The sequence below is a fragment of the Dermacentor andersoni genome, chromosome 6, assembly GCF_023375885.2.
Source record: "Dermacentor andersoni chromosome 6, qqDerAnde1_hic_scaffold, whole genome shotgun sequence".
In the NCBI taxonomy this organism is placed as follows: Eukaryota; Metazoa; Arthropoda; class Arachnida; order Ixodida; family Ixodidae; genus Dermacentor; species Dermacentor andersoni.
Genome location: NC_092819.1, coordinates 55,016,749 through 55,038,156, shown reverse-complemented (window position 1 = coordinate 55,038,156; position 21,408 = coordinate 55,016,749). Strand labels below are relative to the sequence as shown.

General features: G+C 48.1%; 1 protein-coding gene across 3 annotated transcripts in view; it reads right to left on the bottom strand.

Annotated features, from left to right (window-relative positions):
• lin-28 (protein lin-28 homolog) overlaps positions 1 to 21,408 on the bottom strand; it is a 211,795-nt gene that overhangs the window by 105,011 nt on the left and 85,376 nt on the right. Inside the window, exon 1 of one of the 3 annotated variants that reach the window (XM_050171687.3) lies at positions 19,961 to 20,807. The exons of the other annotated variants lie outside the window; for them this stretch is intronic. Within the exon in view, the coding sequence (XP_050027644.2) occupies positions 19,961 to 19,994 (34 nt within the window). The 5' untranslated portion in view covers positions 19,995 to 20,807. Of the gene's footprint in view, positions 1 to 19,960; positions 20,808 to 21,408 lie in introns of those variants that run through there. 3 annotated transcript variants of the gene reach the window in all.

Sequence of the window (21,408 nt, the reverse complement as noted above, 5' to 3'; positions counted from 1 at the left end):
AACACTAAGTTGCTTAGTCGTCAGGAGGGGTCGAACATGGAACGTCGCTTGGTAAGCATCACCATGACGTCATGAATTTGGACAGCGTCTGCTTCAGTCTAGTCAATTATTTGTCAAAAAAAGAAAGAAACAAAAAAAGGAGAAATTCATTGCGACCTTTTTGTCGGATCAGAGCATCCTTTCCGGTTAACAAAAGCCGTTATAAAGATCCTGTATCGTTTCTATTGAGTTTTTGTTGCATGCAGTAGACATTCTCTTGAAATGCAGTTGAATGTCAAGCGCGGTTTCTGTAGGGTACCTCCCTGTATTTCCCGTGTAATCTGTCATGTTCCTGCATACGACTCGGCACGGCGGCAACTACTGTGCAGTTTCACTGCACGAAAGCTGCGCTATAATCTACGAAACGAAAGTACATGCATCGCGCAATCTGTGACGTCAAGGTAGCGTCACGACCTGGCCATCTTCGGGCCTTAGGCGCGAAAGAAAGAGAAGTTGAGGTTTCATTTTTCCCCGTTAGCTCCCGACCACTTAATACTATTTTATTTCAACTGTCAGACAAAAAGCACGTATGACCTTTTGATATAGAACACTCTATAGTCCCCAGAGACTTGCTGTTTTTTATTTTTTTAGCTTCATGAAGGATAAACAGCGCGATAAACTAGACACAAAGGAGTGAACAGGAGAAACGACAGACTTACCGTCGTGACAATATTGTGGACCACAAGAACATTCGTTTTTTGTGAACTGCTCAGAAACGCTTGTTCTTGTCTATATACGATGTGTGTGTATAGCTCGACTCTAGAACTGTTGCCACTTCATTATTTTACATTGTTCCTTCCTTCTACCATGCGGATAGCCTGGTGCTTATCTGTCCATTAAGGGAACGGGAGTAACTGACGCATTCTGCAGGCGCTAACGCCTATTTGAACAGATGTATTAATGAATATTTAATAATAGTGTGGTCGCGCTACAAACGCTTGGGTTGCTACACTCTAACGAAACTTTGCACTATTTGGGCCTCCCACGTCATCGTCTTGCGTGCCTTTCCTTACTTCAACACTATGCGGCCGATACTTTCAGCTCACGAACGGAATGCGAGTGTCAGCATGGCGTAGCATTCTTGACAGGAAAGTAGCATGCGCAGAGTTTTGAAACAAAGGAGACCAAGGCAAGGGAGGCGTGGCGACCGTTTGGGGACGAGGTATAAGTCTCAAAGAGCGCAAACCTTTCCTTAGAGTGACAGTTAGTGCTGAATTCGTTAATGTACCGCTCTCTCTCTCTCTCTCTCTCTCCCTATCCACTATAAAGCCGTATACCAACAAGCTCAAGTTCAGGCGCGTTTGCGGTATACCTCTCTTTGGCGCCCGTTTAGTGTTTTCGCGAAATAATAAAATGCACAGCGGGCGCATATAAGCCGACGGTTGTTTGCGGCATTGCGGTGACCGAGCACGCGTCTCCCGCGATCCGCCGAAGCGATAAATGAGCACAGGCCCCGTGCGCGTGGTGGTGGCGGGACGTCGGCATGCACCGGGACCCCGAACAAGGCCCCCCTCCCCCCCCCCCCCCCCGAGAAGAAATTCCGCGGCCGGCGCCGAGAGAGAAAAATGCAATGGGATGGGGGGAGGGGGGGGGGTGGCGGCGAGGCCTGGTCTTTCGGCAAGGAATGGCGCACGCGCCTTCCGAACGACGAGCCTCCATGCGACCGCGGCCACGCGAAGAGCAAGACGCCTGCACGGGGAAGCAGAGGCAAACGTAACACGCCGTTTTAAGGAGGGCTTGGCAGGAGAAGGATGGTAGAAGGGCAGGGGGAGGAGGGAGGGTTAAGAAGAAGGTTAGCGATGGTGGGCGAGGGTGCGCAAACGTAACACGCGGTTTAAGGAGGGCTTGGTAGGAGAACGAGAAGGAGGGTGGAATGGGGGGAGGGGAGGGAGGGTTAAGAAGAAAGGTTAGCGATGGTGGGCGAGGGGGCGGAGGAGCGACGGGCTCGCGAACTGCGGTGCGATTGCGTTACACAAGCACGGCTGTGCCGTAATAGAAGCGGCGCGAGGACTATATGCTCGATTTAGACGCAATCCATTGGGCGTAAACGTGTTGCCTTTCTCGGCGGGTTCCCCGCTCGCCCTGCGGACAGCGAGTGTCGGCAAACTGTTGCCGGGCGTTTATATGAAGCAGGCGAAGCGAGGAGAATGAAACGCGCCGGATGCGCCGGATCGCTCCTGGTGCTTTGCTTCCGAGGCTGTAATCTAGCCGTTCAAAGCCGAGCGCGACTGCCGTTTGCGGCTCGTTGTCTTTTCGCTTGGGGGAGACACCGATGCGTCACCGATTTCATTCATAGCGGTAGCGCTGGTGTTGTCAGATTGCGCATCTGCTCCGTAACGCTTTCGAATAGTTACAGTGTGGGAATCGAGGTGTTCGGCTCACATCCCTTTACTGTTGACGCTTACGTAAGGCGTGGTAACTAAACATACCGCAGTCCTATCGGAAAGACATATTAAATATACCATAAAGAAACTGGGAATTCAAACAAAAAGCAAAGACAGGCCTCGGCTCAATGAAAACGAAATATGAAAAAAAGAAGAAAGAAAAGACATGTCAGTGTAATGATTTCCTAGTAGTTACGCCTTCAGTAGAACGCAGCAATGTCTCTAACAGTTCCAAACTACCTGCATTGTTTATGAATCCGCAGTTTTTAATATTGTTACCGTTTCTTCCTTCAGCGATACCTCGCTAGTGTAGGTCTAGGCAATCTTCTTTTTTATCCATATCTTTAGAAAGCGCAACTAGGATTAAGAGCACCACCATGAAGACACAGGAAACGGGACGATGGAGAGTAAGCCATGTTGATAAGAAGAACGCGCTTAAGGTAATTCTGCATGCACTGCATAAAGAAAAATTCTTGTTCTGTAACTCAGGGCTCGCCATCAGGGATGTCACAGTTTTACACTAGTTTCTTACTCGTTCTTTATGCTTTACCCGCCATCAGAGAGAATGATTGTGGCAGGACAAAGACATAGTGCATTTCAGTAGATTTTTTTTTTCTTTTTTCAATTCCTACATCGACTTTAACTAGGCTCATACGTACGTTTAAGTGAGCTTCATTTGCATTTATTAAGCATTTTTTAAACGTAAGAAAATCCCCGTAAGCTATTGTATCTGTCGCTGTTGACCGTTATCCGTGATGTACACGACAAGTATACGGTCACTGAAAAATTAAATACGGTAGCCTCTATTGTCCCAATACTGAACAGCTGATCATGAGGGACGCCGTATAGTGGAGATATCCGGGTTAATTTCGACCACCTAACGTTAACCTAAATCTAACTACACGAGCATTCTTTTTTAATATTTCGTTCCCACAGAATTGCAGCTGCTGCTGTCGGGAGTCGAACTCGCAACCTCGTTCTCAGCAACGGCTGCAACTAACAGGACATTTCCAGCCAGGAGCCTCGGTCGTTCATGTGCTTTATTCATCCGGGAAATTTGGCATATAGGCCTCGTAAAGGGAGGGGCAGTCACTAAGAATCGCCTGACCATGCGATTCGCACTGCAGGGTCAATGACCGCTGCCGCGTCTTGAATGTCTGCCACAACAACGACGACGCCATAATACCATGTCGTTTAGATTGTTCGGTCCTTCTCGCCGAGCGTGAAACGAAAGCGACGTTAACATTTTCGATGCCATTCAAACAAATCGCCGCCGAGCACTCACTCACAATTTTACTCAACATCTACTTCAACTTAAAACGTGCACTTTAACTTATTAAACTTCGTCGCTTTCCCGCCCAAGAGCATCTTCTAATCGCCTGAACGTGCAATTCGCTACAGCAGGGCCGGTGAATGCTGTTGCGCCTCGAATGTTCGCCGCCATCTTTGACACCACAATTCCATGTCATTGCACAGACTGTAACATTTTGACTCACAAATACTTTGTAACATAGTGTTACCTGTATGTTTCTCATTTTCCAGTGTGCAATACACCTAATTGTAATACGATGTCTGTCGATGCGTTGCTTTTCTTGTTTAACTTGAAGTGCTGCTACTCCTTCGCCATCACTGCAGGGCTGTGTATCAGTCAAGCTGTTTTGAAACAGCTTCTTTTTTTTTTTTTTTGTTCTTCTTCATCACAGTCCTTCTTTCAGTGCCTTACCAGAATGACAATAAACCTTGATTTGATTTGACATCTCAATCCCGTCTATCTAAAAGAAAAAAATGGAGAGCCTTAGGTGTACATGCATAGCAAAGTTGACAGGTCCACCAGCCTCACCTCACATTTCCCTACGTCACCCATTTACTCGCACACACAACGGATACCGCGCGCCCCCTTCTCATTAACAATCTTGCAACGCACACGACGTCGGCTTCATCCGCTACATAGCAATCAATTAAAATATACCTGCAAGCACGCGCTCCCACCACTCCGGACGCGACCATACCGGGACTACGGTTCTCGGTGCCACAAGAAACGGCGGACTAATTGCCAAGCTCTTAAAAGCGTGCGCAATATAGCAGTGGTTGTAGAGCGCCCGGCTTCCAATTTCGCACTGTCGCATGATGAGGGGAGCATAAACTCGACCCTCAGAGGTGTATAGGCAAATCCCCCCCCCCCCCCCTCCTTTTTTTGAGTCACACGGCGATGTTGAAGCTGGAGAAGGGGACGCGTTCAGGCGAGGACAACGTGCACGACGATGGCGACAGCAACGCATAGCCATAAGGGCGGACGGACATGGCGAACCCAGTGTCGGACTCTTTTTTAAAAAAGAGAGAGATTCTTGATTGGGAAGTCGGAACATGGGCGAATATAGCTTTTCGTTGGGTCTGTCGCCCGTTGTCGTGGTGGTGGGTGCCGGTTGAAAGTGAAGCGCCGATATACGAAGGCGTGCTTGCAAAGGGCGTACGGTATTGCGCAACCATGCTGCGGGAAGTGTCCGTCGCCGAACGCCTTTATAACAGACGATCATGCTCATGCCTCCCGCGAGAGCGTTGGAGCGTCTTGATGGCCTCGATGTTGTGGTGGAGCGCTAGGTCTATATACGATATCGATACAGGTGCACTGGTTAACGGCTCTGTTCGCTATATACGGAATTGAGCAATGAAAGAATCAACGTTACATGTGTACCTGGACATCCTAAAATGCAACACACATACGCGTCTTCGAGCGCATCGTTCGTTTAACAAAGCGAGCAGCTTTCTATAAAAGCGTTCGCGGCTATTCGTTTACATCGACGATCATTGTCGGTGATTTATCCACAATTTTTGTCTCCTTTCTTTTGCTCCGGTGCCGCACAAATATCATGAAACCCGCTCGGGCGGGGCCGCAGACGGGCTATAGTTATACACGTACCGTATTAATGAGATGCGCGCATGGAAACACCGCGCGATCCGGGCGCACGGACGAACCACCGTTCGGAACAGAGAGAGAGAGAGCGGGAGGCGCGGCGAGTGGCGACGCAGTCGCACAGTGCGCTTGTTGCGTAAGGCCGCGGGCGAGAGGACCCGTTGGACGAGATTAAATGCCGCGCATTTCTCAGGCAAAAAAACGGACGAGGGCGCGCGCAGTGGGGCCGGAGGCGCCGTGGGGAATCCAAGTGTGCGGCGCGATGGCGGTGTGGCTGCAAGCGGTGGCTTTGGTCCGGTTTCCCTTTACCGTGGCCTCTAAGAGCAGCGCGCGCGCACCTGCCAAGTCGTTTTCGACTGTACATTCCCGTCTCGCCAGCTCAGTTCGCTGTAGCGAATTAGGCTCGCGTCAGTTAGTAACGAGTGTCCGAATACTCGAAATATAACGAGTTCAATGTTGTCCTTTCCCGTTTGGTCACCAAATCAAATATAGGATCAAAATATCCATCTATCCGTCCGTCCGTCTATCTGTCTGTCTGTCTGTCCGTCTATCCGTCCGTCTATCCGTCCATCTGTCCGTCTATCCGTCCGTCTATCCGTCCGTCTATCCGTCCGTCTATCCGTCCGTCTGTCCGTCCGTCTATCCGTCCGTCCGTCTATCCGTCCGTCTGGCTGTCCGTCTGTCTGTCTGTCTGTCTGTCTGTCTGTCTGTCTGTCTGTCTGTCTGTCTGTCTGTCTGTCTGTTCATTCATTCATTCATTCATTCATTCATTCATTCATTCATTCATTCATTCATTCATTCATTCATTTATTTATTACCCACAGCGCCTACACAGCGTTACAGGGGGAGGGGGTAAAGGAGGGCGGGGGGAGGGGACGGAAATACAAAACGTAGAGGCACATATTAAAACAGCGTGATCAATGGAAATGACATTTCGCACGGAAATGCAGTGCGAATTAGAGGGGAGAGAAAGGTTTCGATCATACTGCGAAGCAGTGACGCTATAGCTGGCGAAATATTTCACGTAGGGAGTATTGCGCTGTTTCGCGCGTTCTCACGGTTGGAGTAAACACTCGCCGATGCGCGCGAGTAATCTCCTTTCGAGAGGGAAAGTTCAGTCAAGGATGGTTCTGTTGTTTCCGGTCGTCTTCGTTTGTGTAGGTGGCGATTCTCGGTGCAAGGAGAAGGCGAACAGACACGACTCCTTTCTTCCCCCTCTTTTCTATCGTGCCTTTCACTTTCTGTCCCCTGGCTTCGTTTTATCGCCTAGCGTTTCCCCTAGGCGCTAGTTTGAGAATACGCTGCAGCGCACAGCGTCAGCAAATCAAGCTCGACAGCCGAAGCAATGTACCGCCCAAGCGCGGTATTCTTGGCTGCGGCATCAGCGGAGTGACTGAGGGGTAAAGTCTGTGGGTCCGGAATACGAATCCTAGCGGGGAGCAGTGCAACTTTATCAAATTCTACGAAATATCTTTATTAAAAATTCGGGCAAAGTACATAGGCATTCCAATGACGAACAGCGTCGGACATGAAAACAATCGGGAGAGCGAGACGACCATAAAAGCTGTCGCTGCAAACTAAAGAACACCATGGCGCAAAGAAACCATACGAATGCTAATGGGAACAAAGATCAAGGGAGTCAATAAATAGCTCGGCGCCCCGGTATCGAACAACAAAAAAAAAAAGAGAGAGAGAAAAACGTTGCATGAATTAAACATAACTACACACGTGCGTACGAAGCCCCGAAAGAGGAAGATAAAAAAACAGCGGCGCTTGTTTGAATAGCACGTAGAACAATAATCACAAGTGGAGCCCCAAGAGTCAATACGTACATAACGTCAGTATAACGTATAGTCAAGTGTTCGAATAGAACTCGTCGAGCGAGAACGGCATGCGTGACCAGCTGCTCACGCAAGTCTTTAGGTTTGTACCACCAAGAAAGCAAAACACTCGTATTACAAGTTACCTTACCACAACAGTTCGGCAACCGCAATCTACGGTGTGCTGAAGATTCACAAGCTCGAGATATAACCCTATAAGGCTGTATAGCGGTATAGACTCTGCACGCCCTGCACTGTACGAGTTATCCCGCTATGCACCGTGTCCCGCGCGACTTGGTAGGACGCATGCACGTCCATTTACGCAATGCATCGCTTCTATACCGGCTGTTCTTGGGAGTGGCTTTCACGAAGGTGTACGCTACTTTGATTGGAATGACCGACATGTGCTGGGTGCAATGGCTGCGGCGGCGAAGAGAACATCGAACACTTATTGTGCCACTGTCATCGATTTCAGTCGGAAAGACAAACACTATCTATCGCATTGCGACGGCTGGAGGATCGGCCGTTGTCCGTGCAGGTGCTCCTTGAAGACCATCCCCTTCCGTCGTCGGCCCGCGAAGGCACTTTTGTCTTTCTTGAGCGCGACTGGCCTGTGTGAACGCCTTTGACTCGCTCAGGCCCTCCGCGTGCGTGCGCGAGCCCCCTCACCGCGGCTTCCCTCCCCTCCCTCTCTCTAACTCATCTTTCTATTCCCTTTTTCCCGTCCCCCAGAGCACGGTAGCAAACCAGAAGCATTTCTGGTTAACATCCCTACCTTCTCTCTTTATTGCCTCCTCCTCTCTTGGAGCCCTCAGGTTGCCCCCCCACTTGAAGAAAAAGCTCACATCTATTGTTCGCGTCTTCAAATTCATCGCCAGCTAAACATGGGGATCGTCGGTGGGCTTTACGCTACAGTTGTACCGAGCACATTTTATCGGATTCCTACGCTACAGCTCTCACGTGTTTGCTACAACGCGCAAGTCAAATTTTCGAGAACTTCAGAACGTGCAAGCACAGGCACTGCGCGTTTGCCTCGGCCTTCTGCGGAACGCCTCAACAGCAGGAACTGCTATAATGGTTCAAGACAATCCAGTCACGACTTAAATTACCACCGACACACTTAGGGCCCATATTCGTCACGTTTTCCCGGATGCAATCAAGCTCTCTTGCCTGCCTTCCAGAACAACGACCACAGGCGTCCTTCTCCAACGAGGTCAGCATCCATCGTGCCTCCTTGCCATCGGGCTTCACACCCTCGGCACGTTCAACCTCAGCTTTGCGGTGTTTAAAACAACCTCAAGTGCGTCTTACGGTTCCAGGAATAAGAAAGAAGACTGACCTGCCTACCTCGGCCTTGAAGCAAGCAACTTTGGATTGTTTGCAGACTTTCTATACTTTGACCGAGACCAAATATATACGTATGGCTCTCCCACTCAGACCAGCTCCACTGGCGCAGTGATTATACCATCACGATCAATAAGCATCAGATACAAGATTTCTCACGTCGCAACATCGACCGGCTCGGAGCTTGCTGCCCTCCGAGGTGACCGTTATTATATTAACAACTAACTGGCTGATCGGTAGGCGATATTCTGCGACTCGAAGGCGGCCCTACAATGTCTTGTCAGCTCTTCGTCGCGGGTCCTGTGGAAAGCTCGTCTCGGAGGTACGAGAAACGCACCATCATATGATCGCGAATGGACACGATGTCGTGTTTCAGTGTCTGCCGCGTCATTACGGTATCTCCGGCAACGACCTCGCCGACGAAGCTGCTAAGAAAGCACACGAAGGAGCAAACCTTGTTTCTTTACCTTTACCGAAAACTGACGCAGCCCAACACTTAAGGAAGCTAGCGTACTGTATGATGTTGGAGAAGTGGCACACACCTGAACTCACCCAGCATCGAGTGCACTCCCTCGACCCATCTATGCAACTGCGGCTGTTACCTGGGCTTCCGCGAAATAAGGAAAGAAGGCTGCACCTCTCACGCTTGAACGTCGCATTCACTAATGCATATCCGTGTGTGATTGGAATGGCTGACAGCGCATAGTACGATGCCTGCGGTGTCGAGGAGACTGAAGAACATCTACTGTGCTTCTGCACACCTTTTGAAAACGAAAGACATCACCTCTGCACAGCCTTAAATCAGTTAGCTAGAAAACCGTTCACCTTGAGTAAGATCTTGGGACCATGGCTTCGCATAGCGCAGCTACAGAAGGCCACAAAAGCGCTGTTGCGATATTTGAAAACTATCGGATTGAGCGACCATCTGTGATCCGGACTGAGTCGCCGGCAGTGGATATAGAGCAGAAAACTGCTACGACGTTGGCGATATCCACAGTGGACTTCCTCTTCTTCTCTTAACCCTTCCTCCCCTTTCTACAGTGTAGGGTAGCCAACCGAGCTCAGTCCTAGTTAATCTCCCTGCCTTTCATTTATCATCTTCTTTTTCTCTCTCTCTCCTCCTCCGTCAATGATTCTGCAAATTTCGCTTAACTTGTAAGAGACTTCAACCTATTCGAGACCGTCAACGACGACAAGGTGAAGGTTTATTTTGAATTAAAGTCCATGTTTACCAGCGCCGCAGTCGATTACGCATTCCATTGTTGCAAGGAGCTTGATCTTAACCTTCCTTAGCTTTTTGCTACAGTAATGCACGTAATTCGGCCCACAATATCCATTCCGCCTTCTACTTTTCTGTTTTATTGAAAAACACGTATTTCGTCTTCTAGGAAGAGCAACGAGCCGCTGTTTGGAACGACGACGGGTGAGCGTCCGCTTCTGTCTTCTGTGCAAACATGGCCCCAAAGGCACGTGGAAAAAGTTCTGCGATAGCCTTGTACGAGTTGACTCCGAAACCCTTCGTAATAGGATATATGGACGATTGCTTTTGCGTGGTCCATCACCTAGGCGCACTGCTTTTCCTTGATCATCTTGAACTTCTTACTACCGAGTCTACCGTGGAAGACAAAAAAAAAAATGTATGGATTGCCTTCCTCGATGTCCGTCCAGGGAAATTTCAACCGTGCAGTGCGTGTAGGAAACCAACCCACAGAGGAAGAGCGCGTAATTGAAAGCGAGTGCGCTCTTTTCCCGCGCATTCCGCATCTGCTCCGACCCTGGACAGCGCAAGCAAGAGCTAGCCGTGGTAAAGAAAGGGCCCGTCCAGCAACGGCTAGGCTTCACAACTGCTGAGGACGCGAGAACTGCAGTCTTTAGTAATTGCTAACCGTGAAATGGCGTAATAAAATAATAAGATAGAGAGAGAGAAACAGATGCGTGCGATCGTCCCCTACAAGCAGACAATCCGCGAGGCACTTGCAAGAATCGTTCGCTTATACACGGCGTAAAAATCGCTCACGTGCCGACACTAAAAAAAGAAAACTGAAACAACGTCTCGTACGGGTGAAAGACCAATGGGAAATCTTAACGTTTCCAGGGACAATCTACAATGTACGTGCGCAGAAATTGCGGAGCGTCCTGCCTGGGCGGAACCGGAAATCTTAAAACAAGTGACTCATTAGCACAATAACGACGTCAGGAAAGGCAATGCAGGCTCGAATGCCTTGCCCGGACGATCACATGTCTACTAATCACATCTTTGACTGGGCATTCTGCTGGCGCAATCACGACAGAGAAGCGTGTACCTTCACCTCCGCTCTTAAGAGTCTTTCTAAGGTTCGCTCGACATTAAACGCGATAACCCGAAGGCGGGGTGATCTTTCCAAGACTTTCTCCACCTATAAAATGCAAAACCAATCGAACCATCTGAAAGCTCCACCTCCTCATTGTGAACAAGAGCCCCCTATGATGGACCCGAAATGTCAATTATACGCTTGTTTTCTTTCCACCTTTGGCGAGTGGTCGTTCTATTTTGACCCGATCGTCGGTAAGCGGTGGAGCCGTCGCAGCATTTCGTAGATGAGAGTATTTTTCTTTTTCGAATCGTTTCCTCGAATATTTCATGTCGTCCGCGGTTGCGCGCTAAAGCATAAATTTGGACCCGGCGCCGTGGATTTGCCGTTGCGCTACTAAGCCTGCGGGCGCGGGATCGAATCTCGGCCGCGGCGGCCGCCATTTCGATTGCGGCAAAATATGCAAGAACGCCCGTGTACCGTTCCATGAACAACCCCAGATGGTCAAAATTAATGCGCAGTTTCCCACTGTGACGTGCGCCATGATTATATCCGAAGTTGGTTGGCAGACACAAAACACGAGAATTTCTAGCATAGCGGGGCATATAGCACATCGCGACCAATTGGCAAGCACTCTGCGAAAATTTCCTGAGTATACACTTTTTAAAAAAACAAGTGCGTCATTTTCGCTTACTAAATACTAACACGTTACTTGTTCCAAAAAGCACTACCTTCTTAGTAAGTGCAGGTAGTAAACTGATGGTTAGTACTTTCACTACCTGCCGAAGCTAGCAAAAAGCACTAACTTAGTACTAACTAAATACTACCTGGGCAATGCAGTTACTAACGCAACTAAAATATAATTACCAACGATACAGTGGGGCCTATTTGGTTTATAAGTGCGGCTTGCAATTGGCATACGAAATCGATGGTAACTTAAAAGCATAAGAAAGCAAAATGGTAAATATATATAAAAAAAGAGAACCGCGTCCTTTCGCTATACATTAAGGCGTCAATTAAAGGTAATCTTTACCAGGGACATCTATATATGTAATGTTCACCAGGGACATTACGGTGTACAGACTCCGGATAAGAATGTACTACATATTTACAACAAGCAAAGATACGCAAGAACACACGTACAGAACGACAAAGGTGCTTCGCGGCACTTCCTGAAATGGCGACTTCGGCAGCATTTATAGCCCTACATTGAGGGAGAATATGCTGCACCGATGAGCACCTATACATTTAGTTAAATAATCAAACCTTTGTGCAAAAATTTCTAAGGCCTACTGTCTGTACATATCTGTGCTACGACGTCGCACATAGTCCAACATAATGAACAACCCTGCAGTTAATCTCAATTTTTCATAAGACAGCAATAGTCACATCATAATAGGCCACGGCCGGCCGAATTAGTAGTGGCTTAGTAGTTACTTGGTAAAAACTACTAAGAAGCCTTTCTGGCTAGTAAAGGCAGCACTTACTAGCTTTACTAGCCGCTGGTTAGTACAGAACTAGTGAGAATGTGGTAAAATACACAGTAATATAATAAAGGCGTGTATTTACTAGCTATTTATTAACCTTATTTTTAAGAGTGTATACGAAAGAACAGATTTTATTTTCGCAATGCTCCATTTATGCTTTATTCAGTAACACTTCATAAGGTGAAAATGCAATGACAGGGATTTGCGAACGTTGTGAATGCAGTTGGATATGAACGCCGTTTTATATTAATGGTGACAACGGTCGTTCGTTATTCTAATATTATTTGAAAGGCGTGCGACACTCGATCCAATTGGTCTCCGCCGCGGCAACATAGTACCTCGTTATGGAGAACACGCATATAGCGAACTACCGGTTGTTGCGAAAATAATCGCCAGCCTCCTTGTGAACAGCTCTGCCGTCCTGAAAAATATAAGAAGAAAACAACAGGTACGAAACGCAATGACTTCCTGACGACTACGGAGTAAAGAATGATCGCGCTAACTGTGGTTTCAGCGCACCATTTAAGTAACAACATGTCGACTAGTGCGTGCCTTTAATTCTTATCACGGTGGCCACCAAGCTTTCCTATACCAGAGAGACGCGGCAGCAGCATCCATACGTGTAATGATGGAAGCCTGCGAATGTGCGCATAATTAACAGAGAGCGAGCACGCAGTATTTTGAAAGAGAACCAACAACCTGCGCTCAGCAAAATTTTTTATCGTATTTCAGGATGACAAAATGGTGAACTACGGTTACGGCGAAGACATATTGATATAGACAAGATTTTTTTTTCTTTCCGGTGCTGACGACTTCACAACAAAGAGGTTTTACTACATTTAATTCGCATTCGATTCATCTTCGATTCGGTGCGAAACATTTCGCACATCCCTAGTGTCAGTCAGTTAGTAACGAGAGCTGCTACACCTGACCAATAGCAATAAAAATGGCTTGCCTATTGTGTGCTAAATTATACTGCTCGCAAGCGTGGATTAAGTCTTGGTATACCGACAGCGATCTCCTCTTTTCTAAGACGAGAACCGAGGGACACAAGGAAGCAAGAATTACCTCACAGTTGGAAGTTTATTTTAAATACGCAAGCATTTGTATGCTTGCCCAACGAGAAAACCGTCCGTCCCGACGGACGGAGGGACGGACGGACGTGAGCGCTCACGTGAACACGTGAACACAGCGCTCACGGAGCTCTCAGCGCACACCACAATCTGCCACTTTAGCAGGACGTGAGGATGCAAGAATGACCTCACAGTTGGAAGTTTATTTTAAATGCGCAAGCATTTGTCATCATCATCATCATCATCAACCTAGTTACGCCCACTGCAGGGCAAAGGCCTCTCCCATACTTCTCCAACTACCCCGGTCATGTACTAATTGTGGCCATGTTGTCCCTGCAAACATCTTAATGTCATCCGCCCACCTAACTTTCTGCCACCCCCTACTACGCTTCCCTTCCCTTGGAATCCAGTCCGTAACCCTTAATGACCATCGGTTATCTTCCCTCCTCATTACATGTCCGGCCCATGCCCATTTCTTTTTCTTGATTTCAACTAAGATGCTGACCCAACGACAAAATCCTCCGTCCCTCCGCCCGTCGGGACGGACGGACGTGAGCGCTCACGTCAATACGTGAACACAGCGCTCACGGAGCTCTCAGCACACGCCACGATCTGCCACTTTAGCAGATTGCTTTTAAGATACGGATCCGCGCGTCTCTCTTCAAAGCCAAGTTAGCGGCGAGAACACAGCGCGCGAAGCTATCAGCAGTCCGCACTCTCTGTCGGCATCACAGATCGCCTTCAAGCTGGTACCATCCGCGCGGCGCTGCCTACGAAGCCACCGTCTGAGTACGTTTGGTCACGGCTCACAATGGTTCGACGAGTAAGGGTAAGACGCCAAAGAGCGATAACGGCTTGTAATGATCGGAACGACATCAGCGCACCTGGTGTCACCACCTGCAGTACGTCGCTTGCGTAATCAATGCTCCTTGCGCCGCCGTCCACACCAGTTCCCCAGCGCTGTCGTTTGTACTGGCCGGATCAAGTTTCATAAGATTGATAACGACACTGGGCTGCGCAGAGATGAGCAGGTGGCGCAAAGCTTACGCATACTTAGAGACAACTCCCAGAGGAGTTTCTGCATGATTTTTTTATCCTCATTTCTTTCTCTGTGCATGTATTTCTTCTTTACCTTTCTGTCTGCCGTTACCCCATCCCCGGTGCAGGGTAGCAAACTGTATGCCTATCTTCCAGTTAATCTGCCTGCATTTCGCATATCATTTTTTTTTTGTTCTCTCTTTCTCTCTCAAAGACTAGGTTGAATAGATGAACTGGAAAGAAAAAAACGCGGGAATAAGAGAGACAGACTATAGGACATCATTGGCTTCGCTTTTCTGGTTAGCTCACGCCACCACAGCTTTCACTACATTGCATGTTGAAGTAATAGCAATAACAAAACTCGGCGCAAACCAAAACAATATCGTTTTCTGAACGAAGGAATCTCCGCAGCCTCCGATTGAAGAAATCTTGTGCAGTAAAAATACCAGTGATGTTTTTCAGCAGATAGTTCCAGCGAATGTGCTCAATAGCAACTGAATTGAAATTCCATTGAGCACAGTCAATTAATACTTCATTCAGTACTATTCAACACCGTGTAATTTGACATCCCACTGACTAACTCAGTAAGATGTGAATCTGACTTGAGTTTCTCCGAACTTCGTCAGAACTTCGTCCATCGCCGCTCACTATGGGTCGATCCTCGGACAACTGGCAAGCGCGTAAAGAAAGGAGTTTCAATAACACCGTTACATCATTTCGAGCTAGGTTTATGAATTCCGTCTCTGGAGCCGTTAATATTTAACGGTCCATTTTGTTGTCTATTCCTCTCGGGCAGCGTTATTTACTTGGACCCCGCCATGCCGCTGATATCGCTCAGATAGGCCACTCAGCGCGGCACATGATAAGAAAAGAAGAACAAAAAATGAAACGAGAACGACAACACCGCAATAAATAAGTTAAGAAATTACAATCAAAACGAATAAAGATAAAGAACCTCGCAACGGAGGGTCCACTCAATATCTGTCCTTGCCGCTTTTGTGTTTCTTTATCTATCTCTGAAAAAAAAAACAGCGAAATGGAGCAGCCGATGATAACTTATTTACCTTAATCTCTCCGCATGTCACAAAACGGAAACTCAATACATACGATATACGGGCCCCGGCCTACTACTATATTGTGTACGCTGTCCATGTGGGACTGTGCTAAAGAATGATAATTGTCATGCCTGATTTTGAAACGTAAATCACCTTTTTCCCACGATAGATTGTTTGCGCGGCTCGAATGTGCTGCTGCTATCTACATTTTACGAAAGGTGCTTCGAACGTATCGGAACAGCGGGACCAAATTCTCTATAGTCTTTGTGGGCATTCTCGTAACAAAAGTTTGACACCGGTCGGCAACCCTAGCCAGTGGTATGTTGTTCCTTATTATTGGCTGCTGGATACGTCTGGCCCAGGAATCCTTAAGACATTCTGGGGTTTTACGTGTGTGTAGGGTTTTACGTGTATGTGTGGGGCTTAACGTGTCTGTAGGGTAGCCAGGTCCTCTCAAGCCGTTAAAACAGCTTTTACTTCTGCTATCCCGTAACATTGTTGCAAAATAAACTCAAGTTCAATAACGCGACCATTATACACGTATTACAATTCGTTTCCTGTTCGAGCTGCGTCAGTATAGTCCAAGCAGCACTAGGCCCACGTCATCACCGGTGTCAACCCCATCACAAAAATCATTATGAAGATACTGTTGTGTTTGTATTGTGTTTTTGTTGTCTCTGATATAATGTTTGTCAAGGTGCAACTGAATAGCGTGCATTATTTATTTAAGGAGCCGGTGTTGGACGATAAGAAAGGAAAAGAATCGAGCGAAAGGAATTACCCTTGCACTATATCGGTTTTGCTTTGCGACAGGTAGCTCTGTGACTTAATTCACAAAGATTTTCGTTCGTAAGCGTCAGCTGCCAATGGTCCATCACCTTAGATAATATTTCCAGCATTAGGATTGGTCGTATTTTTTTTTTTACGAATGTTTCTAGCGGAATGAATACAGGCCCTGATTATCAGATGCAAGACCAATATCAAACCAACGAGAGTCACCGCGTTTGCGTCAACATGAACACTGGAACACTTGCAAACTGGAAAGAATTTTTTTTGTTGAGTGTGAGCTAAATTTAGAACTGCTGCCACTATAGTATTTTCTCTATTCTTTGTTTGACCCTTCGTTTTTTTTAGCTAACCTACCAATTAAGACAAGGGTAGCAGTAGGCGAAGCCGTCTAATAGGCACCAAGATCTCCTTGCATATAGCTAATAAAAAATATTACCAAGCTAAGGCAAGTTACGAAATGGCCCGTTTGCAATGAACAAGAAAAACAAATACGCGTGTACGGCTTACGGAGAGACAGCTGGGACATCCCAGTAATCAGCTTGAGCAGAAATAAATATTATCTTTATCCGCAGCTGCAGGCGGGCATCAACAGATCGACAAGTCTCTTCGCCAGCGCCGAGGTCCCACGCTTATCATCGCTGACCGCTGAGATTAACCTTGCTATTGTGGACAGGCGGGGGCGTCCGTCCAAAGGTCACTTGCCGCCTCTGATAGCACGGAGCGGAGGGGCACTTCAGAGTACACGCTGGCCATCTCCAAACACGAAACGGATGGACGCGTACACAGCTTGTCTCGAAATTTGGGCCTTCTGTACTTGGCGCTCAAACGCATTCAAAAATCACGTTCTAGGCTACGTTCCACATTCTCAGCTTCGATCACGCGTGAGATTTTACGCTGCAGCGAAAGCCGAAATTAAAGCTACGCTCTATGCCGCTTTCTGCCTATACTGTATATGTGATAGCGACATCGATATATAATTATAAGACCGTTGAAGTGTTTCTAAGTTCAGAATGTGGTGCATCGTGTGTGATATGTACACCGTTAACTGTCTCATTGTTGGGGATTTGGTACTAATTCGGTGTGATATTAAGGTGGAATATTTTCTTTTTCGTATATTTAATGGAGTGCTCGTTGCTTTACCTTTCGTGTAGCTATTTCTTTATTGTTGCAGCTTTATTGACGGCTAGTTAACATCCCCACCTTCCTATATTCCTCTCTCTCTCTCTCTCTCTCTCTCTCTCTCTCTATTGTTTCATATTACATAGACTATGAGCATTCTCGTATGCTTCCTTATTTCGTTGCATTCTATGTTGTGCACCACAAAGTTCCCTTTCTATGTTCATTGAAGGCTTCGACCTTCACCCTTTCTCTCCTTAATACATGTGTTCTGTTCTCCGCAAACCCTGATATATACATTTATAATTAAACTAAAAGGGGCGTCTCAAACAAATTTTCATAGGAAAAGGAAATTTTCATACGACACCGGTCGAGTCCACTGAACAGGCATGTTATTTTGATGACGTGAGCACAAGATCGCAGGTTCGCTCTCAGCCATGGACCTGGGTTACACTTCTTTTTGCGCACAGGAATGGAAAAAAAAAAGATGCTAGCCTAAACAGTAACATTTCGCTGCGCATTAAAGAAAGCCGCAAGCAGCGGAGATCGTTGTCCCGCAGCCATATTGATTCCGACGTTTCTGTGAATGTATATGTAAGCCTAGAATGGGCATTTTGGTTGTTAAAACCCCTATAAAAGTGAATTCTTCATGCGCGCGCGAGATATCGTACGGCTGAATACTTAATAAAAACGCGAGACCATTGAAATGGCGGCGGTGAACGTTGTCAAAGCGCTTTTATAGGTATATCTATTCTTCTAAGAGCCTTTAGAAAGCTCCTAGCGACGCAGTATTTCTTATGGTGAATTACGGACAACCGCGCTCTCACCAACAAGAAATAGCCATCGCCGTACCAAATGACAGGGTGGGTAGCACAACCATGCACGTGGGTAAGTGACCATGTCTTAAGTTTCGTCAGGTAAATGCTTCCTCTGTTTGCATGTAAACACAATGACAAATTTATTCCACGTAGCGTTTAATTGCGTTAATTCTTCATCGTGGCTATGAGCACCAGCATTTCAAGCCATTTGTAGAGAGAAAGTTTAGCGGTTTCAGAAATGTACGTACTTCACAAGCGTTTTTCGTGGTTGGTGATGATATAGAGTGGTCTCGCGCAAACTAGCCATCAATTTCCTTAATAATCTGCCGCAACGAGAGGACGATTAAATTATCGATTTGGGGCACCACGTGCATCGGGCTTCAAGTTAGCACTGATATCTGAAAATGATTATCGCTCCTGGTTCAATCTTCAAATAAGGATAACAGATGACGTCGACTGCCACAAACATGGGTTCTCAGGAGGCTACATGAGCGTCAGACGGTCTGAGTAAAACTTTCGCTAGATTTGCTGTAGCTTCATTATATTTAAACGACACTATTTTGTCGTGACGTTCACAGGCAGTTGAATGCTCTGACATTCGCAACGTAGCATACAAACTATTTCATTCATTTATTCATTAATTCACTTAGTTTTGCAGACGTTTTCGACATGATAACTTTGCGGGAGGTGTCTGTCACAAGAAAACGTTATTGTTATTCTTATTTTTCTCACTCCCGTCTGAAAGTGTAACAAAAACAAAAATACTGCGCTGGTCGCACATTTTTCTGCCGACTGCAACTCCCAATTCGACGCAATGTGCCCAGATTCGCTGGCACTGACAATATACTGGAAACGATGGCACAATTTTATCTGCAGTACGCGCGCTATCACATCCATCTTAACGAGGTCAAGCAGACAGAATGGGCGAATGCGTTGAAATGAACAAAAATGACCACCCAAAATAACGAAATCGAGATACGTGTTACATGAGCCTTACCTTTTCTTTGTTTCTTTTATTTCTTGCTTTATGCAAATGCTTTCAGCACGTGCGAGTTTTTATTTTATTCCCTAATAGTAGTCGCTCCTGATTTTCTTCAATGACGTATTGATTCTTTGTGTGTAGATCAGAAAAAAGAACTGAACTACGACTGAAATCTGAGAGAGTTGGTGCTTGTTCACAGCAGTTGCCTACGCAGCGTACGGCCTGTGAGATTCCTTTTGTCATTCCTTTTAACTGGGAGCTTGCGCTACACGGACGACTATTGGGAAATAAACCGGGAAACCACATCAGCTACCGCCGTCTAATTTTCGAAGTATTTATCTCTTTCGCGTTAGGCAGCCGCGATCAATATAAAACCTAAAATAATGTTACACGGCGGCCAAAATCAAAGTCGAAATGGCCTCAGCGTAGCACCGCGATCACGTGGCACTTCAAACTTTTCGCTCGGAAACTCCGGAATCGCTCTCACGCCCTCAAATATACACGAAAGAAAGCAAAGGTTAAAAAAAAATTATCTACTGCTGTCCTGATCCACGGACCTACAATCCGAAACAACATTTCTCGCCTTCCGGCGGTCCGGGCAAGTGAGGTGCTTTAGTGGCGACCGCGTGTCTACGGCTTACGCCACGAAAGGGCCCCGGCGCGAGTGAATCAGCACGTGCGTGCGCTAGACCAGTCGCGCGGCCAGTCAAGGCGTGGCCCAAGCTCTCGCCACGCTTCATCGCTGGCGCGCACACACCTGTGCATGCGACCTAGCGGATCTATAGGCAAAGCGAGCTAGCTGCTACTCCGTACCTTTCTTCGTCCGGGTGGTCGTCTGCTGCGACATTTCGGCGGCTCCACTCGATGCCAAGAGAGCCGCAGCGGCGGCACAACAAAAAACGTTGCCGAGGTCAACGCGTCGACGACGGGATCATCCGCGTCCTAGTCGTCGTCGTCATGCAGGCCGCACGGAAGGTCATCGGGGCCGGCGACGTCCCCGACCGACAACACCACCACCACCACAATCGGCGCCGAATTCCATTGATGATGCGCCGCCGCTACCGCGGCCAACCGAAGGGGGAAAGAAAAGAAAACTAGCTGCCTTCTTTCTCTCGTGAGCGTTCGACGAGCGCGCGCCACCACACACACGCGCTCTCTCTCGTTTCTCTCCCTCACGTCTTCGCTCGAGGACGCTCTTGTCTGAGAGAATGAGGCACTCACGAACACGCACGCACGCACGCCGAGGTCCGCGCGCGGTCGGGATCACGCAACGAGATCGGAAGGCACGTGAAGCTTCAGTCGGCCGAGCTTGCTTCCAGCGGATTCGCTTCTCGCGGGAGTCGAAACTGTACCGACAGCTCACCGTCCCGCGGTGGAATCGACCAGAAGCGTTGCCGAGGGCCTAGTACTACAGTTCCTGGAGTTCTGGAACGGGGGCACCACTTGGCTGGCGAGACAGAAGTTTCCAGAAGTGACCACAGGGGCGGATACGGCGGTGAGTATATACGTTGCGGTCTCGCTGTCGCTGAGAGTATGGATATGTTGCGCGGCTTCTTCGTTCGTTTCGGTAAAGCTTGCCGGAGAAGGAGAGTTGCTCGTGGCAGGTGAAGGACCAGGCTACGGTAGCCGAGTGTCGAACCCTTCCTCCTTCATCGCCGCTCGCACATTCACATTCGGGGACACAGCGGCAAGCACACGCACGCGCGCGACGCTGTTCAGAGGAGGAGGTCCCTCCGAGAGGATGCCGCCGAAAACGAGAAACAAAAACGAGATCGCGGCTCCTCTTGCGCTTGCGTTGCCAACCGCGAGGGGTATAGGTGGGAGACGGGTGGGGTGGGGGGCGGGCGGGCGGACGTCGTCGCGGGACGGCCCGCTGGTTTCCGGTTCCGTCGTCTGCTGCCGCCGCCGCCGCCGCTCACTTCTGCTATTTCAAAAGGCGAGGCGCATTGCGCGACCCGAGCGCTTGCGCACGCCCCAAGAGAGCAGAAGACGCGCAACCAGAAGGCACGTGCTCCGCACGCCTCCTCCGTCCCCCAAGATGCGACCCCCCTTCCACCTACCCCCACCCATTCATGTCCCCCTCTCTCGGCTCCCGTGTGAACAGGTGAACGACACACAGTGTTATGCGTCTTTTCGCGCGGTGTGCGCGGCACCGTTCTTAACGCGACGGTCAAGTGGTAACTACATGAGAACCGTATTTCCGACGTATTTCCGGCGCGCGCGTCGCTCGGCGTCGACGCGTCCGTATCGCAGTATATGAT